The 20,134-nt window shown below is 37.7% G+C and overlaps 1 protein-coding gene across 1 annotated transcript; it reads left to right on the forward strand.

The window, feature by feature from the left end:
- Window positions 1-5,388: 5,388 nt before the first annotated feature.
- CLEC3A (C-type lectin domain family 3 member A) lies at window positions 5,389-11,956 on the forward strand. Its single transcript, XM_015874185.3, has 3 exons — window positions 5,389-5,643; window positions 7,554-7,634; window positions 10,410-11,956. Exons 1-3 carry the CDS (start codon window positions 5,529-5,531, stop codon window positions 10,793-10,795), a joined length of 582 nt encoding a protein of 193 aa, XP_015729671.2. The 5' UTR covers window positions 5,389-5,528; the 3' UTR covers window positions 10,796-11,956.
- Window positions 11,957-20,134: the final 8,178 nt, after the last annotated feature.

A 20,134-nucleotide genomic window follows, 5' to 3' on the forward strand; every position in this document is an offset into this window, starting at 1 on the left:
TTTCAACTGCTCACCCTGCAGTAATGAAGCCTCAAGAAAATGCGTAACAAGACGGATCCTAACCCTCTGCTGTGTAACCCCAGGGGAAAGCCATGCAATGCAATGGATTTATCCTGAGCATCAAGCAGAGAGGGAACTTCATCTTTTCTGTTTCATTTGGATGGAAAAGCAATACAAAATCAGACCCGTCCTAACAATTCCTAGGGCACTTAAGACATCTGCTGGAAATGGAATAAACTGCAGTAAGAATTCATGTGGCAATAACTAATGGAAGGATTAAAAATCCTGTGATGTTTACATCGATGCAGTGTCTAAATTGCTTGGCAAATGCCAGAACGATTTCCATTTGAAACGATCATGTGAAAATATTAGAATTAATGTGCATAGTGAGTTGTAGCTGGGCTGGCTTTAGTATTTGTCCTGCCAGGCAGGGCCAGCTCCACTTTCCACTGCTTGACTTGTCTGTAGACAAGCAGACATCAGCCCAACATTTGCTTTCAGTTCATTTAGATGCTATTTTTCTTTCCTGATCAGGCAGATTAAAAATTCCTTTAACTTTTAAAAGAAAAATGTTTTACTTGGACCACATCACACATTTTCCAACCCTGGGGCCTGGTGCATGAGCTGATCATGCCTATGCATGGGGGTAGTGCTGCCTCCAGCACATGTAAAGCAGGGTCAGCTGTTTGCAGATCCTGTGACAGCACTGGGCTGCAGTGCTGCGGTTTGGCTCCATGCCCCAGGCCAGGCTGGCAGCCCCCAGCTGAAGCCTCTTGTAAGCAGTCAGGGGAGCAGCAGCATTCAACAGGGGCCTCAGTGGTCATACAGATATAGCTGAGTGGGATCTCAAGCTCCTGTGTTGCCAAAGCAAGGGGTCAGCCCTTGAGCAGAGCGTTTGAGTACTCTGTGAAGCGCAGTGACCAAAGCGAGACATGATCACACTCTTGAGAAGGTCTGTTTTTCCATCTGCTATAGGAAAATCCTACAAACATCTACACAAGCCAGAATGCAATCCTTCCTCTGGCCAGCCCTACTGGCAATAAGCAAAGCCACACTGTTAGTAACCTGCTATGAACCTGTGAATGTGCATTTCAGACTGTCTTGTGAGCTTCACAGGGGCTAAATTAAGGCTTTGTCCAAATTGCTTTGTTTGGCATATATAAGGATGTGCAGACCTATTGACACCATGTTAATGTGAAGCTGTAAAACTTCATAGCAAGGAGACTGTGGTGATCAAAACTAAAAAGTTAAGGGGAGAAAATAAGCTCTCAGGATGTTTTTAGTTCATTTCCTGAAAGGCAAATAGGTAGCACACATTGCAGGAGAAAAATTAGCACAACAGGTATTTGAGGTTTACAAAAGAGAAACAGACAGATTCTCACATCCTCCCTGAGGGCTAAACAAGCTGTGCTGCCGCCAGCAATTCCCAGCATGGAAATCTTGCCAGGTCCACAGGAATAGCATTTCAAAAGACCCCATTCAACAGTTTTATTTGCACCTGGATTGCAAGGAAACCAAAGCTTTAAATTTTCTCCTAAATTCCCTTATCTTTAGAGATGACATGGAGTCACCTGGTTGTGAAGAAGTCGTTTCTGGTTTGTGGGGGATGGCATTTTGCTTTTTGCACGTTTTTCATGGCCATCAAAACATGTAACCCTAGATGAGAAGCCATTTCCTTGGGGTTTTTCCTGTCCAAAGACAGAGGCAGTGGCAATCAACAAAATGCTCAGTACTGCTTATTATTGCCAGAAGTGCTGATTTAAAACAAGACTTGGCAACACTAGAAGAAGGCAACTTTATCAGTGCTCAGCAGCATTGGGTAGGTAACCAGAGAGCGCAATTGCCTTCCTAGCACTGGTTTATGTAGATCCGGTGAATCTCTTCTGAATTCTGAATCTCTTCTGAACAAGATCAACAATACTTTTTCAGATTTACAACCCATAATTTGTATTCACTGCCACTGCAAGAGAATGAAAGTAATACAATGATGCGGTTTGGTCACATATAAGATAATGATATTTACCTTAAATATATATGATAGACAGAAGTTACTGTGCTGCCTCTCATATACAATTTACTGTCCCCCGCTTGCTATGGTTCAGCTTTGAGATGAACCTGTTTTAGCAATAAACTGGTAACTTCCTTTAATTTTAACAGACATAGCAAAACTCTTATAGAGAGCAAATTTCCTTTTAAAAAGCAAATTCTTATGACAGGAAAAACATTGAACTGACTGTACAAACCCAAAATATCATTAAGAATTTTCACAGAACCTCACATACCATAAGGTTAGCCCTTCCCTTTTCCAAATACACAGCTTACTTGTACAAATTTCCCCCAAATAACCTTGGTGTTGGGATGTCAGCCATAAACCTGCCTCATACTTGGTTGGACTGAGACAAAATCCTTAAGAAAGAGTTTTTACGACTTTTCAAGGCCAAAGAAATCAAGCACACTGTATTTTTCCAAGCATGACATAATCCATAGCTAGCAGAATTTGCAAAATCTCTTACATTTAATAGAAACAAATGAGAATCAACCCATGGATCCCATATACTACCCAAATCATTCATAAAAACTGATGCCTGGGAGGCAGTCAACCTCTTTCAGCTAGACTGGCTCTTAGGTTTACCCCACTTGAAATTCCTTAGTCTGGCAACAGCTCTGATCTGTTCTTATTTCCTGTTTATACTCTGAGTAGAACAGGAAAATAATCACCCATGTACAAGATTCTTTCCCAAATCTTACATTGAGCTGAGATTTCTGTAACTGTAATGCTGCAGAAACAGTAGCTCAGATTTCAGTAGCAGATACAGCCCTTCAGTTTCCCACTTGGTCCAACAGACCATGATGCAGTCAACTCTGAAACCTGAAGGGAACCATAGACCTCAGTAGATTGGAGACATTTAAATAGCCATTTGTGCGTGGTTGTTTTTCGAGATACCACTGTACCTTTCTTTAAAGATATTTTTGCAAGTATTTCCTTGTAGCTCCACTACTCCAGGGGACAACAAAGGACATGATCACCTTGCATAGATCCTATTCCTCATAACAGGAAATTACTGCTGCAGTCAGACTATTTCAGGATCTCAGCTGAGTATCCAGTCCACGTCTCACACTGACTTTTCATACTCTGTGCCCAGTTGCATGTTCTTTCCACAAGCTCAACGATGGCTGAGAATGGAGAGGAAAAACAGCTGTACAAAGAGTTTTTCTAAGCCAGTTTACAGGAGCATATAAAGGTGGAACTGTCTCTGAGGGGAACAGACTTTTTACCTTGAAGAGACTCTGTGGAGAAACTGAAATGAACTTTTCACCAAAGGTTGCTTAAGCTTTGAATGGTTCAGTTGTCTGAAAGCAAATGGAATGAGGCACGGAAGCAGAAGCCAGAAAACCACCCAGGTGCCTGTGCAGCACAGCAGCTCTGGATTCTGCAAAATGTTTCTTTTCAAACCAAACAATTCAAGAGAAGCTGCAGCTTTGTCTTTATGCAGAAGTTCTACTATACTGGTGTGAATAAAATGTACAAGTATATCCTAGTCTGGTCACAGCTATAAAAGCATAAGTATTTATATTTGGATAGCACATTCTCATACAGAAAGAGAACTAATTTGTCCCAAGAAAAATTACTTTCATACATATATAACTTTGTTCACTCTCTGGGCTGCATGATATTACTCTAACTATGCTTGCAAATGACAAAATACAGCTCTAAATGACACTGTTATGCCAGTTTCAAGACCATACACAGAGCATGTATTTACTCTGGTAGGGCTCTAGGCCTCCAATATGGTTCCATTTTCTGCTTCCTCACACTAGCACTGGGAGTTTAAATATTCTAAGCAACATATTTTGCAACGTACTGTTCTCTGACTCTTTTGCTCACACACTGCATGCAAGAAGTTAAACTTGCTTAGTTGCTGTTGATTATGCATAAGTGTGAAACCTATTTCTCAGGTACTCAAAACAAATTCTAGATGAACAATCCCCTGTTCCCTTGTGGGTTTTCACAGCAGATGCAGGGACAGCTTTGTGATTCGGGTTTTAGGAGTAAAGTCCAACAGAGCAACTTGCATAATGGTAAAATGTCCAAAAAACTCTACTGAACAAATTGGGTGAAGCTTTCAAAACAAACTTCAGACTGTTCTTTCAACACTTTTCCTGAAGTTTCCCTACACAATGTACTTCAATACTTTGAAGCAGAACTACTGAAAACAAGCTTTAGCAAATCACTGAACACTTTATAAAGTTTTATAAGCATTTTATAAAGTATTAGTTCATGATTAATAGAGGTGTACCAGCTATAGAGAATCCAATTTGTTGTTTGGGGATATCTGAAACAGCTGGTGTTGGTGTGTTTTACATTATGTGAGCTGAAGTGATTTTAGACTCCATGTGGTTAGAAAAAAGCCAGTATGCATTCATGTAGTAAAACAGCATGCCTCTAAATCTCAGCTTTCTTTTAATAAGGTAATAAACCTCTTGCTGTTACAGTTCTAGAAGAAGAATACTGATAATATGAGTATAATGTAACCAAGGCAGAGGGCAAAGAGGGGTCTGGAATCATAGCTTCAGAGTGGCATAAACTTCTGCCTGCATCCATTGCCCAGTGATGACTTCAGCATCAACATTTTAAAGAAGCCCTCTGGTTGAAAATCACATTTATCCACTAAAGTGAGTGAGAGATGATATTGCTTATAGCAATCCCAATATAAAGGGATTCACAGAAAACTCAGTCTCAAGGCAAATTAAAGAGCTCCAAATGCAGACACCTCTCCGCAGTCTAGATAGCACTGTCCTGCTTCCAGTATCTTGTACTTTACTGTGAGCAGAATCTCTTCCCCTGGCAGTGTAGTGAGGACTTGGGAAATTTTATAAGAGGGTCAAAATGTTTTGTTCCCCTAACTAGACCCTTCTGATAGCACATAATGCTCTTATTCAGAAGCACAGTAATACCTAGTAGGTATTTATGAACTCTTAATACAACAATAAATGAACATCTGACAATGTGATCTTATTGTATATATACTTTGTGTGTGTGTGTGGCTGCCATGTTTACTAAGGGGTGTTTCAATGTAAATAAGATCGTGACCACTGTCCGTAGTTAACCAGCATGGAACAGAACCATGCTACCCTTTCCTGAGGCTGGCATAAACAAGGCATTTTTGAGCATCCATCTCCTTTTACATACCTTTATGCTTCAAAGATAAAGCGTTATCTCTGAAGAAATGGCATTCATTCACAGCAATTGGAGCACTGTTCAGTGCCCTTAAAAGCAACCTGTCTCAGTTGAACCCAAAAAAGAAACAGGAATTTCAGATGAGATGTGAGAACAAGGGGGCACCTTATGCTGCAGCCAGCTGAAGTATTAAACACATTTCGTAAGCAAGGAGTACAGCCAACCCTATCACTACACTTTTATAAAACTGACCTCAGTCAGTCCTGCCTGCGATGTGTCTGTGTGAGTTGCTCTCACAGCTGCTGAAGAGAATCTCTTGAAGATTTTTGTAAAGTTCTTCAAAGGAGAGATGGCACAAACTGGATTTATGATTTTTCTACTCATAAGCATATTACTGCTGGATCAGACCATCAGCCAGGCTTCCAAATTCAAAGCTAGGAAGCACAGCAAACGTAGAGTGAAAGGTACTGGGTTTTAAATGGGAGGAGGGATAGAGGTTTATAGACCATGCACGTTTACTATGTACTGAACATTGTGTAAGTAAGAAAGTAGCCCTATTCAAATGTTTATTAACAAACGATAGTCAAGTCTATATTATGCCTGTCTTTGAAATATTTTATGTGAGTTAGTGAAGCCAAGAATAATGTGCTGGAATTAGTTATAGGAATAAAACTGCATTGCAGCTTAAAAATGTCTTGCTCTGTTACGTTCATCTCTGTTGACAGCCAGCGTTATTTATGATACAAAGGTAAAGATGAATAGAAATTCATGTACACATGATGGAGAAGAATAGAATGAGACATTAAATCTTCAAGGAGTATTGTTCAGGTTTTTGTCTGTTTCCTAATTGTAACAGAACGTCTGCGTAACATTTGTGGGATACTACTTGTATGAAAGATATGGTGAGACTGCAAGTGAAATCAATAATAAAGAATTTCCAGAAAAAAAAAAAAAAAAGGATTCAGTTCCCAGGGCAAAGATTACAGAGCAAATACAGAACTACTGGCTGTTTGGAATGCTCTCTGTATTTAATTTAAAGGCTTATTTCTAATAAAAGTGTGCATGATGGAGGTTACACTAATGGCAAATATTTAAGCTCCTTGTCAGTAAAAAAAATGGAGCCTTGATAAAGTCACTGTACAACACAGTTATACTGCTTTGGAGCTATATATTCTTATTTATATTATTCTTATATATTCTTATTTTTCCCCTTGAATCTTTTCAGTTCTTAGCTTGATGTCCTAAGGATATGCTGCTTGTACCCTTGTGCTGCCAGCACATTTTTCTGTCGGCTTTCCACTGATAACTTCTGCATTTGAAACAGTTTGTCAAAATATTGGGTGTCCTCAGGACAAATTACCCAAAATTATGAAATTCAGGATGTGGGTGCAAAAAAAAAAGATCTGCCTAAGTGTGCCACTAGAAAAAATTTGTACCAGGAGCTCATCTGTTCTGCTTTTTGCCTCTTTCAAAGCAGAGAAGGGTCATGGAGAGATTACTGGGAACTAGGAATCACAGGGAAGAACATGGACTGGGAGTCCTGCCATGGGAACATAAAGGACAGCTGAGGTCAATCTTCCCTGATTAGGGAATATAGAGAAGGGTCAAGCTTTCTAGGGTGGAGCTGGAGGATTAGGTGATGTAACACAGATCTGTAGGAACTGTGGCTTTGTTAGTTCTGCTGCTTGTGAAAGAGCCTATTTATTCTACATGCTCATTACTGTGGCTTCTGGAAGGTCTGCTTACCACTGCAATCAAACTGTAAGCTTGTGCAATGGAATCCTGTCTGCTATCTGTATGATTGTGGTGAGCCATTATAATGTTTCAGAGGGAAAATATGCAAAAGAGAACATGAAAATGGAATTGTTATGTGCAGTTTAGCATCTTTTCTTGTCTCATTGTTTTACTGGTACTTTTGTCAGTGTCACAAAATGGTGTCATGAGATGAATGTTGGGTGATTCAGGTCACCAATGGGGAGGAAGGCTCCTCCTGGGGAGGGGAGATGGCAGCTCAGCAAGCCTATCTGCATGCATTTAGACATTAAACTTAGATTATATCAGCTATCCTTCACTGTGTTAAAACAAGAGCTGTGTAAAATTTATGTGTTCATAGAACCTTCTGCCTTGCTATTGTTTTTATGATATATATGTACACATACACCCCACACTACAGCATACAGGTTCAAATGCAAACAGGCACATTTAGCTGTAAACTAGAGATGAGCAACTAGAATACTGATGCTTTAAAATGGCAAAATACATCTTGGCAATACAGAGACCTGACAGCTGTTAAAATAATTAAAAAAAAAGAAAAAAAGAAAAAAAACTTTTTGCCTGCATATCTGCTCATTTCTCTATATTTCTTTTATTAAAGAAAAAGATGACCTCAAGACCCAGATTGACAAGTTGTGGCGAGAAGTAAATGCTCTCAAAGAAATGCAAGCACTTCAATCAGGTAAAGTAGCTTACACTGGTCAGTGGCATCCAAAAGCTACCACTGCCTTCTCTCTCTCATACTCCCCAGTCTCACTCATCTTTTTAAAGGTGATTGTAAAGGTCAATGTAAAGGCAGAGAACATCCAAAAACAAGATAAGCTTAAAGGATGGAGTCATCTTTAAATGATGGCAATTGCAACATTCAGATGTGAATATTACTTTAAAACCTCTGAGTAGTATTCACTGTGAATTCAGAAATATCATGTATCAACATGCAGTCCTTTAAGTATTTCAATAGTTAGATGGAAAATTCCAAGCAAAATAAGAAGGATAAATACACACACACCTACTAGACAGTTCTGCTTTTTCACAGCTGTTGACACAAAACCTGACATTTAAACACATTCAAGAGGACTCTACAGAGGAAGTGACATCATTCACTTGAAACAGAACATATTTTGCTTGGGAATGGTAATATGTGGGTTTATGTTGTTTTGTATCCTGGGTTGTATAGAGCTTTTTGAGGTACACTAAATATTTTTCTTTTAAACTTCTCATAAGAGGACTATAGAAATTTCTTAAAGAGGAAACCTGTGGTAGGCAAGTAACTCTTGTCTAAAAGTAGTTCTTGCATTGCTTCCAGAAAGAGCTTGAGAGTCAGTAAGCAGTGGCTCAGAAATGAAACCAGAGGCAGGAGATTTTCTATCATCAAAACTTATTTTGAGTTCTCCTCTAAATTCAGAACCCACACTGATCAAATGGATTCCAAATTTGGCTTAAAGAGACCTATTGCCCCTCCAGCTCTGATTGCATTCATTAATGACTTTATGATAGTTCAAAAAGTAGTTTATAGACGCTTTCAAGATATACTGCAATCTGATTCCTTCTTTTTCTTTTTGAATTTCCCAGTTCTCCTTTGTACATACTGTGAAATGTTGCCATGTGCCATTTAGCAGCATGAACTTTCTTCCTAAAGGGGAATAGTCTCCATCATTACTGCAGAGTTGCTGAAGTGTAGATAATGTCCCTCTGATTTTCCCATGAATGTAAAGAACTAAAGAAAAAGAAGTTAAAGAATTCAAAACTTAGCAAATGTGTTAATTACTTTTCCTTGACCATTGTCTAGCTTAGCACTTGGAAAGAATGAAGTTTGAAGGATAAGTCCTAATACAAAAAGATATTGAAAATGCAGCTAAGGAATGCAGTGACTATTAGAACCGGAAATACTAAAGAACTGAGGCACGTAGGATATGGTCCAGAGTGGATTTCCATATCCTGTCGATCAGATACGTAATTACATTTGATTTGGTTTATTTATTTATTTGTTTTACTAGAACAGATGACAGGAATTAGAAACAGGCTATAGAAAACATCAGGACAGAAGATGTTCATACTGTTTTCATTGCTTTTCTAATTTAAGTTTAAGATGAGTTTAAGCAATAAATGAAATGGACTGGAAGCAGGAAGATGCAAGATTCCAAAAATAAGTATTTTAGTAGTTTATTCAAGCCCCTTGCTACCTTTCTCAACTTAAAAGTAAAACTCTTCTGAGGTGGCCTCTGTTCTTGTAAGCACTTTTCTTGAGAGAGGCAGTTTTTCATATATGTGCATTAGGAGAGCTGGAAAGGGAAGCCTGAAGACTGACTCCCACAAGCCTGCCTGCACAGACCTTGGGCTGGAAGAACCCTGCAATGCAATTCCAGTTGCTGAGCAGATGCCAAATTCATGTTTTAGTGCACTCCTATTTTACATCAAGACTTCCCTGTCTTGATATGTTCCAGTAGAACTAAATCCAAACACATTTTAAATACAAATGCTTATGTTACTTGGTTCAGATTGTCATGCAAGCTCAGTATGTTTTTCATAAAGTTTTTATAGATTTAAGTCACTTTACTTCATTTGAGTTTGAAGGGACACACTTTGGTGGAAAGACCAGATATTAAGAACTAAAGAGGTGAATGCCCACTTTACTGCAGGTGGGAATATACTTTTATCAATCCGTCAGAGAGAGATTTGCATTATGATTTTCAAATCATTATTTTTCTGGCAAGCAGGACATATTTAAAATAGCATTTCTAACATTTTCTTGCTATGAAATAGGCCTAGCTAATGTGTAACACTTTACTCTGGAACTTGAATATGATAAATATTAAAAGACCTTTAGATCTTCCTTTTTAGTATAAAGCCAAGTAAAGATTTTCAAATGACTAACTCACATCTGCCTACAGTATGAACATTCATACCTACCCATTCCACCAGTTTTCAGAGATAAAATAAGGTAAGGCATGTGGAAAGAGGACTATTTACAAAAACAAGTGAGAAGATGTTGACAACAGGCCTGAGCTGTATTTTATTGTTCAGAAGTAGCCAAATTAAATTTTAAAAACCCAAACTCAAAATATTTTTTTTCCACAGTACTTTATGGTGTTAAGATCACAACTTTATCTATCCTTTCTCCTTAAGTGACTTCTGCAGTAGCCCTAAGAGCATGCTAAGCTTTTGGCCAGCTCATACACCCCAAGGACCCAGCGGTGTGCCTGTGAACCATCTAGACTTCCCAAAGGCATGCTAGCATGTTGGCTGCATACAAGGTACTACAAAAATGGGAGTAGCAGGGAAGTCTGCATTAGATGCTACTACTCCTGATTCCAGACCCACTCTTCAGGTGCAAGAGCTTTTCACTTGTTGAGTGACCTGATTAACCACCAAGATACCTTTAGAAAATCCTCATTTTAGGAAACATCATTTAAAGCTCAAGCTTTTACTGAACTTGCAAACTAATATCTATTCACAGTCTGTCTTCGAGGGACAAAGGCCCATAAGAAGTGCTACCTCATATCAGAAGGCACCAAGCATTTTCATGAAGCTAATGAAGACTGCATAGCCAAGGGAGGGACACTGGCTATCCCAAGGAATAGTGATGAAACGAACGCTCTTCGAGACTATGGAAAGAACAGCATGCCTGGAGGGTCTGAGTTCTGGCTAGGTGTCAATGACATGGTAAATGAAGGGAGGTTTGTTGATGTTAATGGCATGGCTCTACAGTACTTCAATTGGGATCGTGCCCAGCCGAATGGGGGGAAGCGCGAAAATTGTGTGTTCTTTTCAACACAAGGCAAGTGGGTGGATGAGGTCTGCCGTACTGCCAAAAGATATATTTGTGAATTTCTGATCCCATAGTTCCATATAAAAGTGATCATGACTATATTTTGGGTTATTAACATGCCATTTTTTTCTTGTTAGCAGCCCCTCCCACTTAGACAGTGGTGAGTTACAAATATCCATCTCTTGCATTATACTCAGTCTTTCCTGAAAAAGAATTTTTCTTCATTAATTTATTTTCTATTCAGATGCTTACGATGTTTTATGTAGTGAGTGCTCTCATCATGTACAGGAATACATGCTATATTTTAATCTATATTGCATCATATTTTGCCATATGCTTCCAGCCTGGTGTTCAGGTTACTGGGGTTCACCTTTGTTTCTGCATTTTGTATCTCCATGGTATTATCGCTTGATCTCAGATCTCTAGTGAATATATTGAAAGTATACAAAAAGATTGCTGTATGGAGACATATTCTATCAGAAGATGTAGTGCTCCTCTTTGTTCCAGAGTTTAAGGAGGACACTGGGGTTTATCCTGGGAAAATGGCCATTCTCCTTACAGAGCTTAACAGGATGGATTTGTGACCAAGACTTTTAACTATGGGATAGGAAGGACAAAAACAAAAATCTGATGATAATTTTTAAAGCACACAGGGTTAAATAAGACACACTGCTACAAAATGGGGAAAGTGGTTATTCTAAATATCAGGTTGAAGCATGGTTGCTTCTAAATGTCTCAATTATGGTTAAATATTAGATGTCACCTGGAACATTCCTGTAGAAGAAACCAACCTGGGACTAAATTGTACTGTTAGTATGTAATCTCTTAGATGTGCAAATGCCTCTCCTGCAGGATCAGAATGAGGCTTTATAATTCAGGCATGAATGAAGAGGAAGGGTCCCCATTCAGGAAAAACGTATCCCCTCAATCACCTCTCTCCATATTGAGGGTAACATGCCTTGCTGGTACAGATGAGTGGGGCCAAACCATCACTCACTGGGCCACATGCAGATTTTCTTATTTGATGCCCAATATTTGAGCTAGCTATTTTTTTGCTGTTCTTAACATCACAGTACATATTTGCCTTCATGTTATAAACTGCAGTTTCTCTGTCATATAAGGGAATTTCAGTAAATGATTTAAAGATATTGTTGCTTGGAGGCTAATTTCTACTTTTTCTCTTTTAATTGTGCAGGATTTTCTTAAATTGCACAATAAATTTGCAACTACTGGTATTTAAATGTAGTAGTGTTTTTGAGAGTTTTAGCGTCCATGCAAAGGCCATTACTTCCAAGTTCTTTCCTGAGTATCCAAAAGATCTTTGAGTGTACTATACCACATCTTTACTGTACATACATGCCACAAGACAAAATTTGGGTCCCTGCTTGCTGGAGTACCATTTAAGATGCAAGCTCTCTGTGCACTCCTGAAATATGTATTGCAGTTAACACAATGTCCCAGCACATACACAAAATTCTGAGTTGTCTTACTTGGCTCCCAAGTCAAATACCCAGTCTCTTTCAGTTAGTTTGTGAAATCCTCTGAGGTCTCCTGGTGAAGTTTTCACTGCAAGATCCAGCTCCGAGTTCTTCATCTCTGCATCAAGTTGAGCAACAGGATGCAGCTGCAACTTTTAGGTACATGACTGCAAATCAACTCCGAAAAAAGCTGCAACACTCCCACCCAGTGGTACAGCAGCAGAACGCAGAACACAACAAGTTGGATGTGCCGCTTATATGGTATTTATTGTAGAAAACACTGCTTTCAGCCCCTTCCAGTTATTTTCTAATAATGTTCGCAAGAAAATAGGAAATGATATATTTTTTTGAAATATTTAATGATTTTCAGAAGTGCTTGTCTTTGAGCAGCTAAACATACATTATTTCTATATTTGATGACAAGTATTAGCAAATGTTCATTTGGGGCAGAATCTGAATTCCAGATATGTTACATGTTCATTTGGGAAAGAAACTTTTCTAGCACGCAGAAGTCTGCTTCTGTGTCCATATCTGCAATTTAAATTACATTGATTAATACCAACGCCACCCATTCTACCATCACTGCACTTATCAGTTCCTGCTCTGAAATCCTCTGCCCGAAGCTCAGCGGTTGGACCCGGGACGGCGCTGTCCGCCCGCACCCGGTGCTGAAGCTGAGCTCGCCGCCACTGCCGTGTTCCTGTGCAAAGAGGGTCCTTCAAGAGGGGAAAACTGCCTCTAACTGCATCTCTGTGGGGTTCTGTCCCCAGATCGTCCAGCAGCAGGGCTGCAAAACTTATCCCCAAGTCTCCCTTTGGTGACTTTACCCCCCAGGCTCTGCTTTTGAATGAGGACTATATCTCCTACATCTCTGAAACACATGGAATTTATGATTAAGTTTATTTATTTATTTATTTATTTATTTTCCCTTGAGTTATCATGTATGCCAGGAGTTTTGCTCTACTGTGAGATGTTTAAGACATCTAGAAAATTGGTTGAAACAGGTATTTTTGATATCACTTTCAGTGTAAATAAAAAGATATTTACCACATATGAAGTATATCATTAGGAAAATCTATCTCAGCTGGTCATGCTTTTGGAAGGATGGAGTGCAAAAATAACGAGAGGTGGAGAAAGAAGAAATGAGGGACTATCAAGGAAGGAGAGAAAAAGGATTAAAAAAGCACAAGCCTTTTTCTTAGGATAGTATCAGCTTTAACCAGTAGTGCCCAACAGCAGCAGAAATAACCTTTCTACAACATGACTAATTTGTTAAAATTTTAACTATACATAATCAGATTGCCTTTTCTAACTTATAGTACTATCATGTTCTTGTTTTCAGGTCCTTCTTGTGTACATGGTAAAACAAAACTCCTATTTAAAAAAGTTTACAGTCTAAATAATAATAATAAAAAAAAAGATTAAAAACTCCATTTTACACAGGAGAAGATGAAGCATAAGTAAATAAAGAACTGAAATAAAGGAAGACATAGAGTCCTCATGCCAAGAGTACCCTGTCTTCCAATAGAGACCCTGAATTTTCCTTCTATGAAAAAAAGGCCACATCGTGTCCACTTTATTTTTGATTCTTGGATCAGATAATGCTACACCTAGCATTCAGTTAACATATACTGTACTTCATATTTACTCCAGAACATCTAGAGTACATGTTAGTGTGTGCTACTTGATTAGCACAGTAGGTGAGTTACTGTTGAACTGCTCTATAAATCTAACATACTATTAAACAAATTATCATTTTACAGATTTATCTGAGCACTCAATATGAGCTAGCTAAAGCAGTGTGAAAAGCAGCAAGATTGAAAGCATAAAACAGAATGTGGCTAGTATCTAATTAGTCAGAGAACAATATGGTGAAATGAAAATGTGAATAATGCATGCAAAATTATTATAGGAAATCTGTTCAAATTTGACAGGACACTATTACAGTTAATTTCCATTGAAGACTGAGGTATTTTCTTTGTTCAAATATATTTTTTGTGTATATCTACAGTGCTATGATTTTAAATAATTAGAGAAGTGGTAAGAAAATAAAACAACTTCTGTTTCACCCCAAGTATATTTCATACATACTATGCAAAGTTAAACCATTCCATATAAAAATATGGCTACTGTAAAGATTTAAGATTTTTAGTTAAGCAAATAGATTCCTCTGCTACTTTTGTCTCACCTGGTTAGAATTTACACCCATGTTAAAGTCACATCTAACTTAAGTAATAAAACATATGCCAGAGCAATACACTAAAATGCTGAGGACAAACTGGAATTGCTAGTAATTTTTCTGAGCATTCAACTCTAAACAAACAAACAAATAAAAAGAATTAGAACTGCTAATCTGTTTTGGCAATGCTAGGATTATTTGTTCTGAAAAGTGTATATATGCTTCTAAGAAAGCACTGGTCCTTGCATCCTGCCTACTCCATAGTCTGCTGGTGAAATAAAGTCTTGGAATTCCTGGAAGCAGACTATCACTAGTTTATTCTGCATCAGTTGTGTAATACTGCAAACCACAAATTAGTAAAATCTGGTAATCTCTATGGGAATTACTTATGAAGGCTAGTGTACACTGAAAGGAAGACAGGTCAAGGTACACAAGAATAGGAACTGCAAAACAAACAGCTCCCAGTGGATAAAAAGACACGGTGCCAAAGTAAATCTAAGAACTAACAATTGACTGAAAACAAAAATAAGAGGAAAGGAATTGAATATATACTTATCACAGTATTTTCTTCTTCATTTGATTTTTAGATGTTGAATATGCAAAGCTGTCTGAGGTTTTTACTTTACAGGGAGCTGATGACCCATATACTGAGAGATAATACATGTGGTAACATCTTGTGTTTTACCTGCAACCACTTGATATCTTCTTTTGCTGATGAAAACATGGCACTTACTATGAATATTGCATCCTAAAAATCAGTGCTTGCAATACTGACACCTTTCTAAAGAATTGTGTAAAGTGTTTAGTCTGGACATAGAATCTTTCAAACTAAGTCTAATATTCTTGTTTCTGTTTTCCTATAACTTATTCTAAATTAATTTAAGAGAAGACTACATTTCCACAGGATGTTTTGTTGGCATGTCCATTATAAAGAATGTGAACTCCTTTTTGCATGTAAAATCACATATAAATGTTCTTTTAAAATTAGTTTTCAGATGATTTTGTAAGGGAACATTTATCTAGAGAATGGGAAGAAACAAACAAACAAACAAACAGCAAGCCTGTGGCAGTGCATGGATTTGTCGAGAATCTACTTCAGTTTTTGGGATGAGGTCAGATGACATTGTGGAATCCTGTAATGCATATGGAGCAAAGGAAGTACTTGTGATCACAGGTAAAGTAGTGGAAATGTAGTGGAAATGCCAAGCCATTGTGTGAAATAGTGATTGAGCACTTGGTGGGAAGGTAGGGACAACCCAGGGGGATCTCAGGTGCATGCAATCCATGCACCTGAAGGGGTGGAGCCACATCCACTGGTCCCCAGCCCTCATTTAAGGGTTGGCAGGTGAGGGTATTTTTTGTTGGAGATCTCTGTCTGCCTGAAGTTTTTTAGAGGTAAGCAGCTCTTTTCCTTCATTTCTGTGTCTGCTGCATTTGGGCTTGTTATTATTTGCTCTATCTATAGACTTTGCCACCCTGCTGTTATCATTCCATTATAGCATTGCAGGTAATGAAGATAACTTTTTTTTTTTTCTCCATACTTTTATATATATATATATATATATATATATATATATATATATATAAATATAATATGTTTTGTTTCTATAATACTATTAATTTTCCTACAGTATTTTTGTGGATATGTTGCAGTTAGGTTACACCCACTGGATCCTGCTAGCAAAGAAGAGACCCTAATAGACTTAAAGAAACCCTTATTCATCAAAAGGAAAGCTTTCCTCCAGTTTTTCTAAATCCAGGTTTCTCATTTTTCACTATAAGTCCAAACTGAAACTCTATTATTCTATTAATGTTGAGTTAAAATACTTTCTTAAAAAACATAAACTCTAGCTGTGTGTGTGTGTATGTAGATGTTCAATAATGTCAAAGACTGGAATCTAAGTCCATAAGTACACTCCCAGTGTGAGTTAATAAATAAGCTGTTAATAGCTCCCTACACAAGTGGTGCGTTCCATATACCACTACCTCAACCTGAATCACTGATAACTTTCCAGATATCAGAAAGTAGCGTGCAAAAATAGTCTCTCCACCTTTCTAAAAGCAATGTTATAGGTAACCCTATGCATGTGACCAAACCATTAAGGAAAAAAAAAGAAAAAGGGATATGCTTATAAGGACAATAAAATACAATAAAGTCATATGAAATAGTATGGCAGTGAAAATAGCCTGTTTGTAAAGGGCCTGGCAGTCAAAGCATTTTTTTTCTCCAGGATGGTAGGTGGCCCTTTGTTTTAGGAAAGGTTGGGAAGCACTCTTAAACATTAAGTTTCTATAGTTATGAGTAATTTATTGGTTGGCTGGTCCATGTAATAGCTGTTTATTGTCATACATTAATCACACTGTAACCTTTAACAAATTATTTAGAAGTGTTAATTAATAAATAACATCTTTTTGTTAGAGTGCTGTCAGTATTATTAATCTGTTCTCAATATCCTGAAAGACATATAGCCCCAGTAGTCTCATTCTGCTTTCTTGGCAAGTAGCAATAAGTAGGAGTGAATAGGCAAGGTTAAATTTGAAACATTGATTAGAAGAAAATGATTACCATATGAATTGAGTAATTCTACTGAAAAATTAAGAGAAGGTGATAAGAATAGAATGTTCTGGAGGTTCTGCTAGTTTTCTTTCCCATACATTGCATTACTACCACTGCAATGTTAATCCATTCAGTCACTGAAAGAAAAGAAGAAAAAAAAGACCATTGGTGAATAGGCAGGGAAATGTCAAGCTTTACGCAGGATGCAGATGTTCTTCATTATGCAGTGTACAAAGACTCTGAGAAAGGAGCTCATTAGTAGTGCTGGGTGAATAATGTGTTGTCTGGTTTTGTGGTCAAACTGAAAAACCAGGAGGGGAAAAACGATTAAACTCAGCCAAAAGTTTTGTGTGTTGTCTTTCTGTTCTTTTCCTTGGAGGGAAGAAAGAAATTGGGTGCAGGGAAAAGGGTGAAGGGGAAAAAGTAGCAAAAAATGAAGAGCTGATCTCTGAACAGCTCTGCCTTTTAACAACTGTACAAGCTATCCTCTTATTTCAGCTGATGAGGACGTAAACTCTTCCAAGCCAGAATGTATCTAGTATGCTTATGGAATCAAATGACTTAAGTTACATGTTCCAAGACAGCTAGACGTGATTTTTTTCCTTTTTGAGAACCTATGTAGTTGCTAAATATGCATATACACTATATATATATACCTGAACTAACAAACTCTGCTGAGAACAACTGTGCATCTCACATGCTAAAGATGCACATGTTTGTCTTTGAACTGAATCATGAGAAAGTGAGCACACCAACTGCCATAACCTGTGATTGGTTTATACTCTCCTTAGATGTAGTGTCAGGGAGCATTAGTGTTGAACTCTTCACATCCTTCTGAAACATCAAGATACAGTTAAACTGTATTGAGGAGAAAGAGAACCTCTATTCCCAAATAAATCACGTTTGTTATTAGAAGCTAATGAATAACATGAAAAACGTTCAGGAATACAACTGAAAGCTGTGAGGACTGAGGTCTGCTTTTTAATGCTGTCATCTGTTTATGTTTGAGTACTCTGAACGCTTGTTGAATGTTCGTTGCAGAAGATCCCTGCTAGAGCCTTGCATCTGACCTAGGGATACTTAAGTGTGTGTTTGAAGATTTTTATTAGTTCATTTAGGATTTCATTTTACCACCAATGATAGAATAAACGTGAAGAGTATTGTGAGTTTGATCATATTTAAAATGCTGGATTCTCTTCAACTGCAGAAAAGAGATTCCAGCATAGAAGTGTTTTGTGCCAAGAAAAGCAATTTAAACATGAGTAATGAGGGTACATTGTTAACCATTACTCTTTAAAGATCTATTTTTCATTTTTAAAGGCTGCACAAGCACAGACTATTTTTGGAAGCAACCTCCCTGTGGGTCTGTCTTCAAAACCACAGAACATATATTCTCATTCAGAAAGGAAAGGTAAATACCTTAATTCAAACATCTTGTACAATAAAAGCCAGGCTTTCAAGGGAAGTCATGACCGGTGTTTTAAGAGTACATTCAGACTCAAGATCCAAGTTTCAACAGTATTCATCACTCAATAACTTATGCCATTTAGAAAATCCAGCCACTTAATGCCAACGTGAGAATTCAGCCATTTGAATTTTTTCCTCTGATACATACATAATCATTCAGTGAAATGCACTATTTTCCAGGTCATTACGTAACATTTGATATTAAACTCAATGTATCTATTAATTTGCGCCTCTGAATGCTTTTGTTCTCATTAGATCACCGTAATACTAAGTTAGTAGATTAAGTGACTGTGACTTTTTTTTTGTTACTAAATTACTGAATCAGAAGATATCAGGAATGCAAATGAATATACTGCTAACATTTTACTGAATTCAAATTGATATGCAGGCAGAATGAGAATTGGCTGAAGGATCATAAAAAGAAGATAATAGTCCACTGAGAAGTACCCAGTGAAATGCCTCAGGGACATGCATTAGGCCTCATGCTATTTAATTTATTTTATTTAGATGGCAAAGCGGTCTCTACAGGATGCATTTTCAACTGTGTGATACTGTGGAGTGTTTCTCTTTAAACAAAGAGATGTAGCTAATGATCAACACAGTTGTTAAAAAAAAAAAAAAGTGTTTGTCGTGAGTCTGTGCCGCTGTATTTCTCTTTATCCCTTGTTAACTTTAGCAAACCCTTTTATGGGGGCTTGTTTCAATCTTGTCTATCCCCACTGGCTAGCACATCATAGACTACACAAGTCTGAGGAATTGCTTTGCCCTGGATTTGTTGTAGGTGGCCTTACAGGATGATTTGCATGATGCCTTTTTTGGAGGTTATGTTCTATAGAAGTGAAATTCAGCTCAATTTTAATAGCTGGTCCCTTTCTCCTGCCTCCATGGGTGTTTTTCTAAGAGGCACAGTATAACTCATGCCAGAAGTATGGATAACCTGAAAAGGTTGAGAAAGCATCTTTAGAACTAAGTTCTATTAGCTTGAAATGATTTTGTATTATTGTATGTAGCACACATTAAGGAAGAGTTCCCACAGTTTCACTAAGGAAATAACATTTATTACCACAAACCAGATGTGATGTGCTATGCTGGGATGATCACTGGAGACTCAGAGAGAGAAGGAAACAAAAGCAGGTCATTTAAACAAATAAACAGTGCACAGCCATGTAGAGGTAACTGAGAGGGGAATGTAGAAACACATGTGATATTTCTTCATACAAATATATTACACACTAAAGTTCCTTTTAAAATATAAGCTGCACACAAATATCTCACAACTAAAATGTCACTGTCTATTATCAATGGTTCAGGCGTGATCAGAATCAGCTCAAGATTTCTCAGAGTAAATTTACTGCAATCCGTACTGCACTGACATTTCTGATACCTTAGTGCTGTTTTTTCTTGACATAACACAGCAGTCAGCCCAAGAAAAAAAAGAACCATGTCCACTATAACAATTTTGCAACATTTATCAGAAATTGCTTTTTGTGTAGTGCTTCTGTGGCTTTTTTTCTTTTCTTTTTCCAACAGTATTGTATAAGGAACAGAATGTTTTCTTTACGAGAACATCTCTCCCACTTGATCTTCTCAATCTTGTATTTAAACAATACACTTCTCTCTGTTCTGCTGTAAACTGATGGCATATCTCCAGTGCTCTGTACTTACAACGTGTTACTTTCATAAATAAGTCAGCCCTGGTCATTAATCTGCAAGAACGAGGGAAGGGGTATGA

This window comes from Coturnix japonica, chromosome 6 (genome assembly GCF_054131305.1).
Source record: "Coturnix japonica strain WE chromosome 6, WE-NBRP24, whole genome shotgun sequence".
Taxonomy (NCBI): Eukaryota; Metazoa; Chordata; class Aves; order Galliformes; family Phasianidae; genus Coturnix; species Coturnix japonica.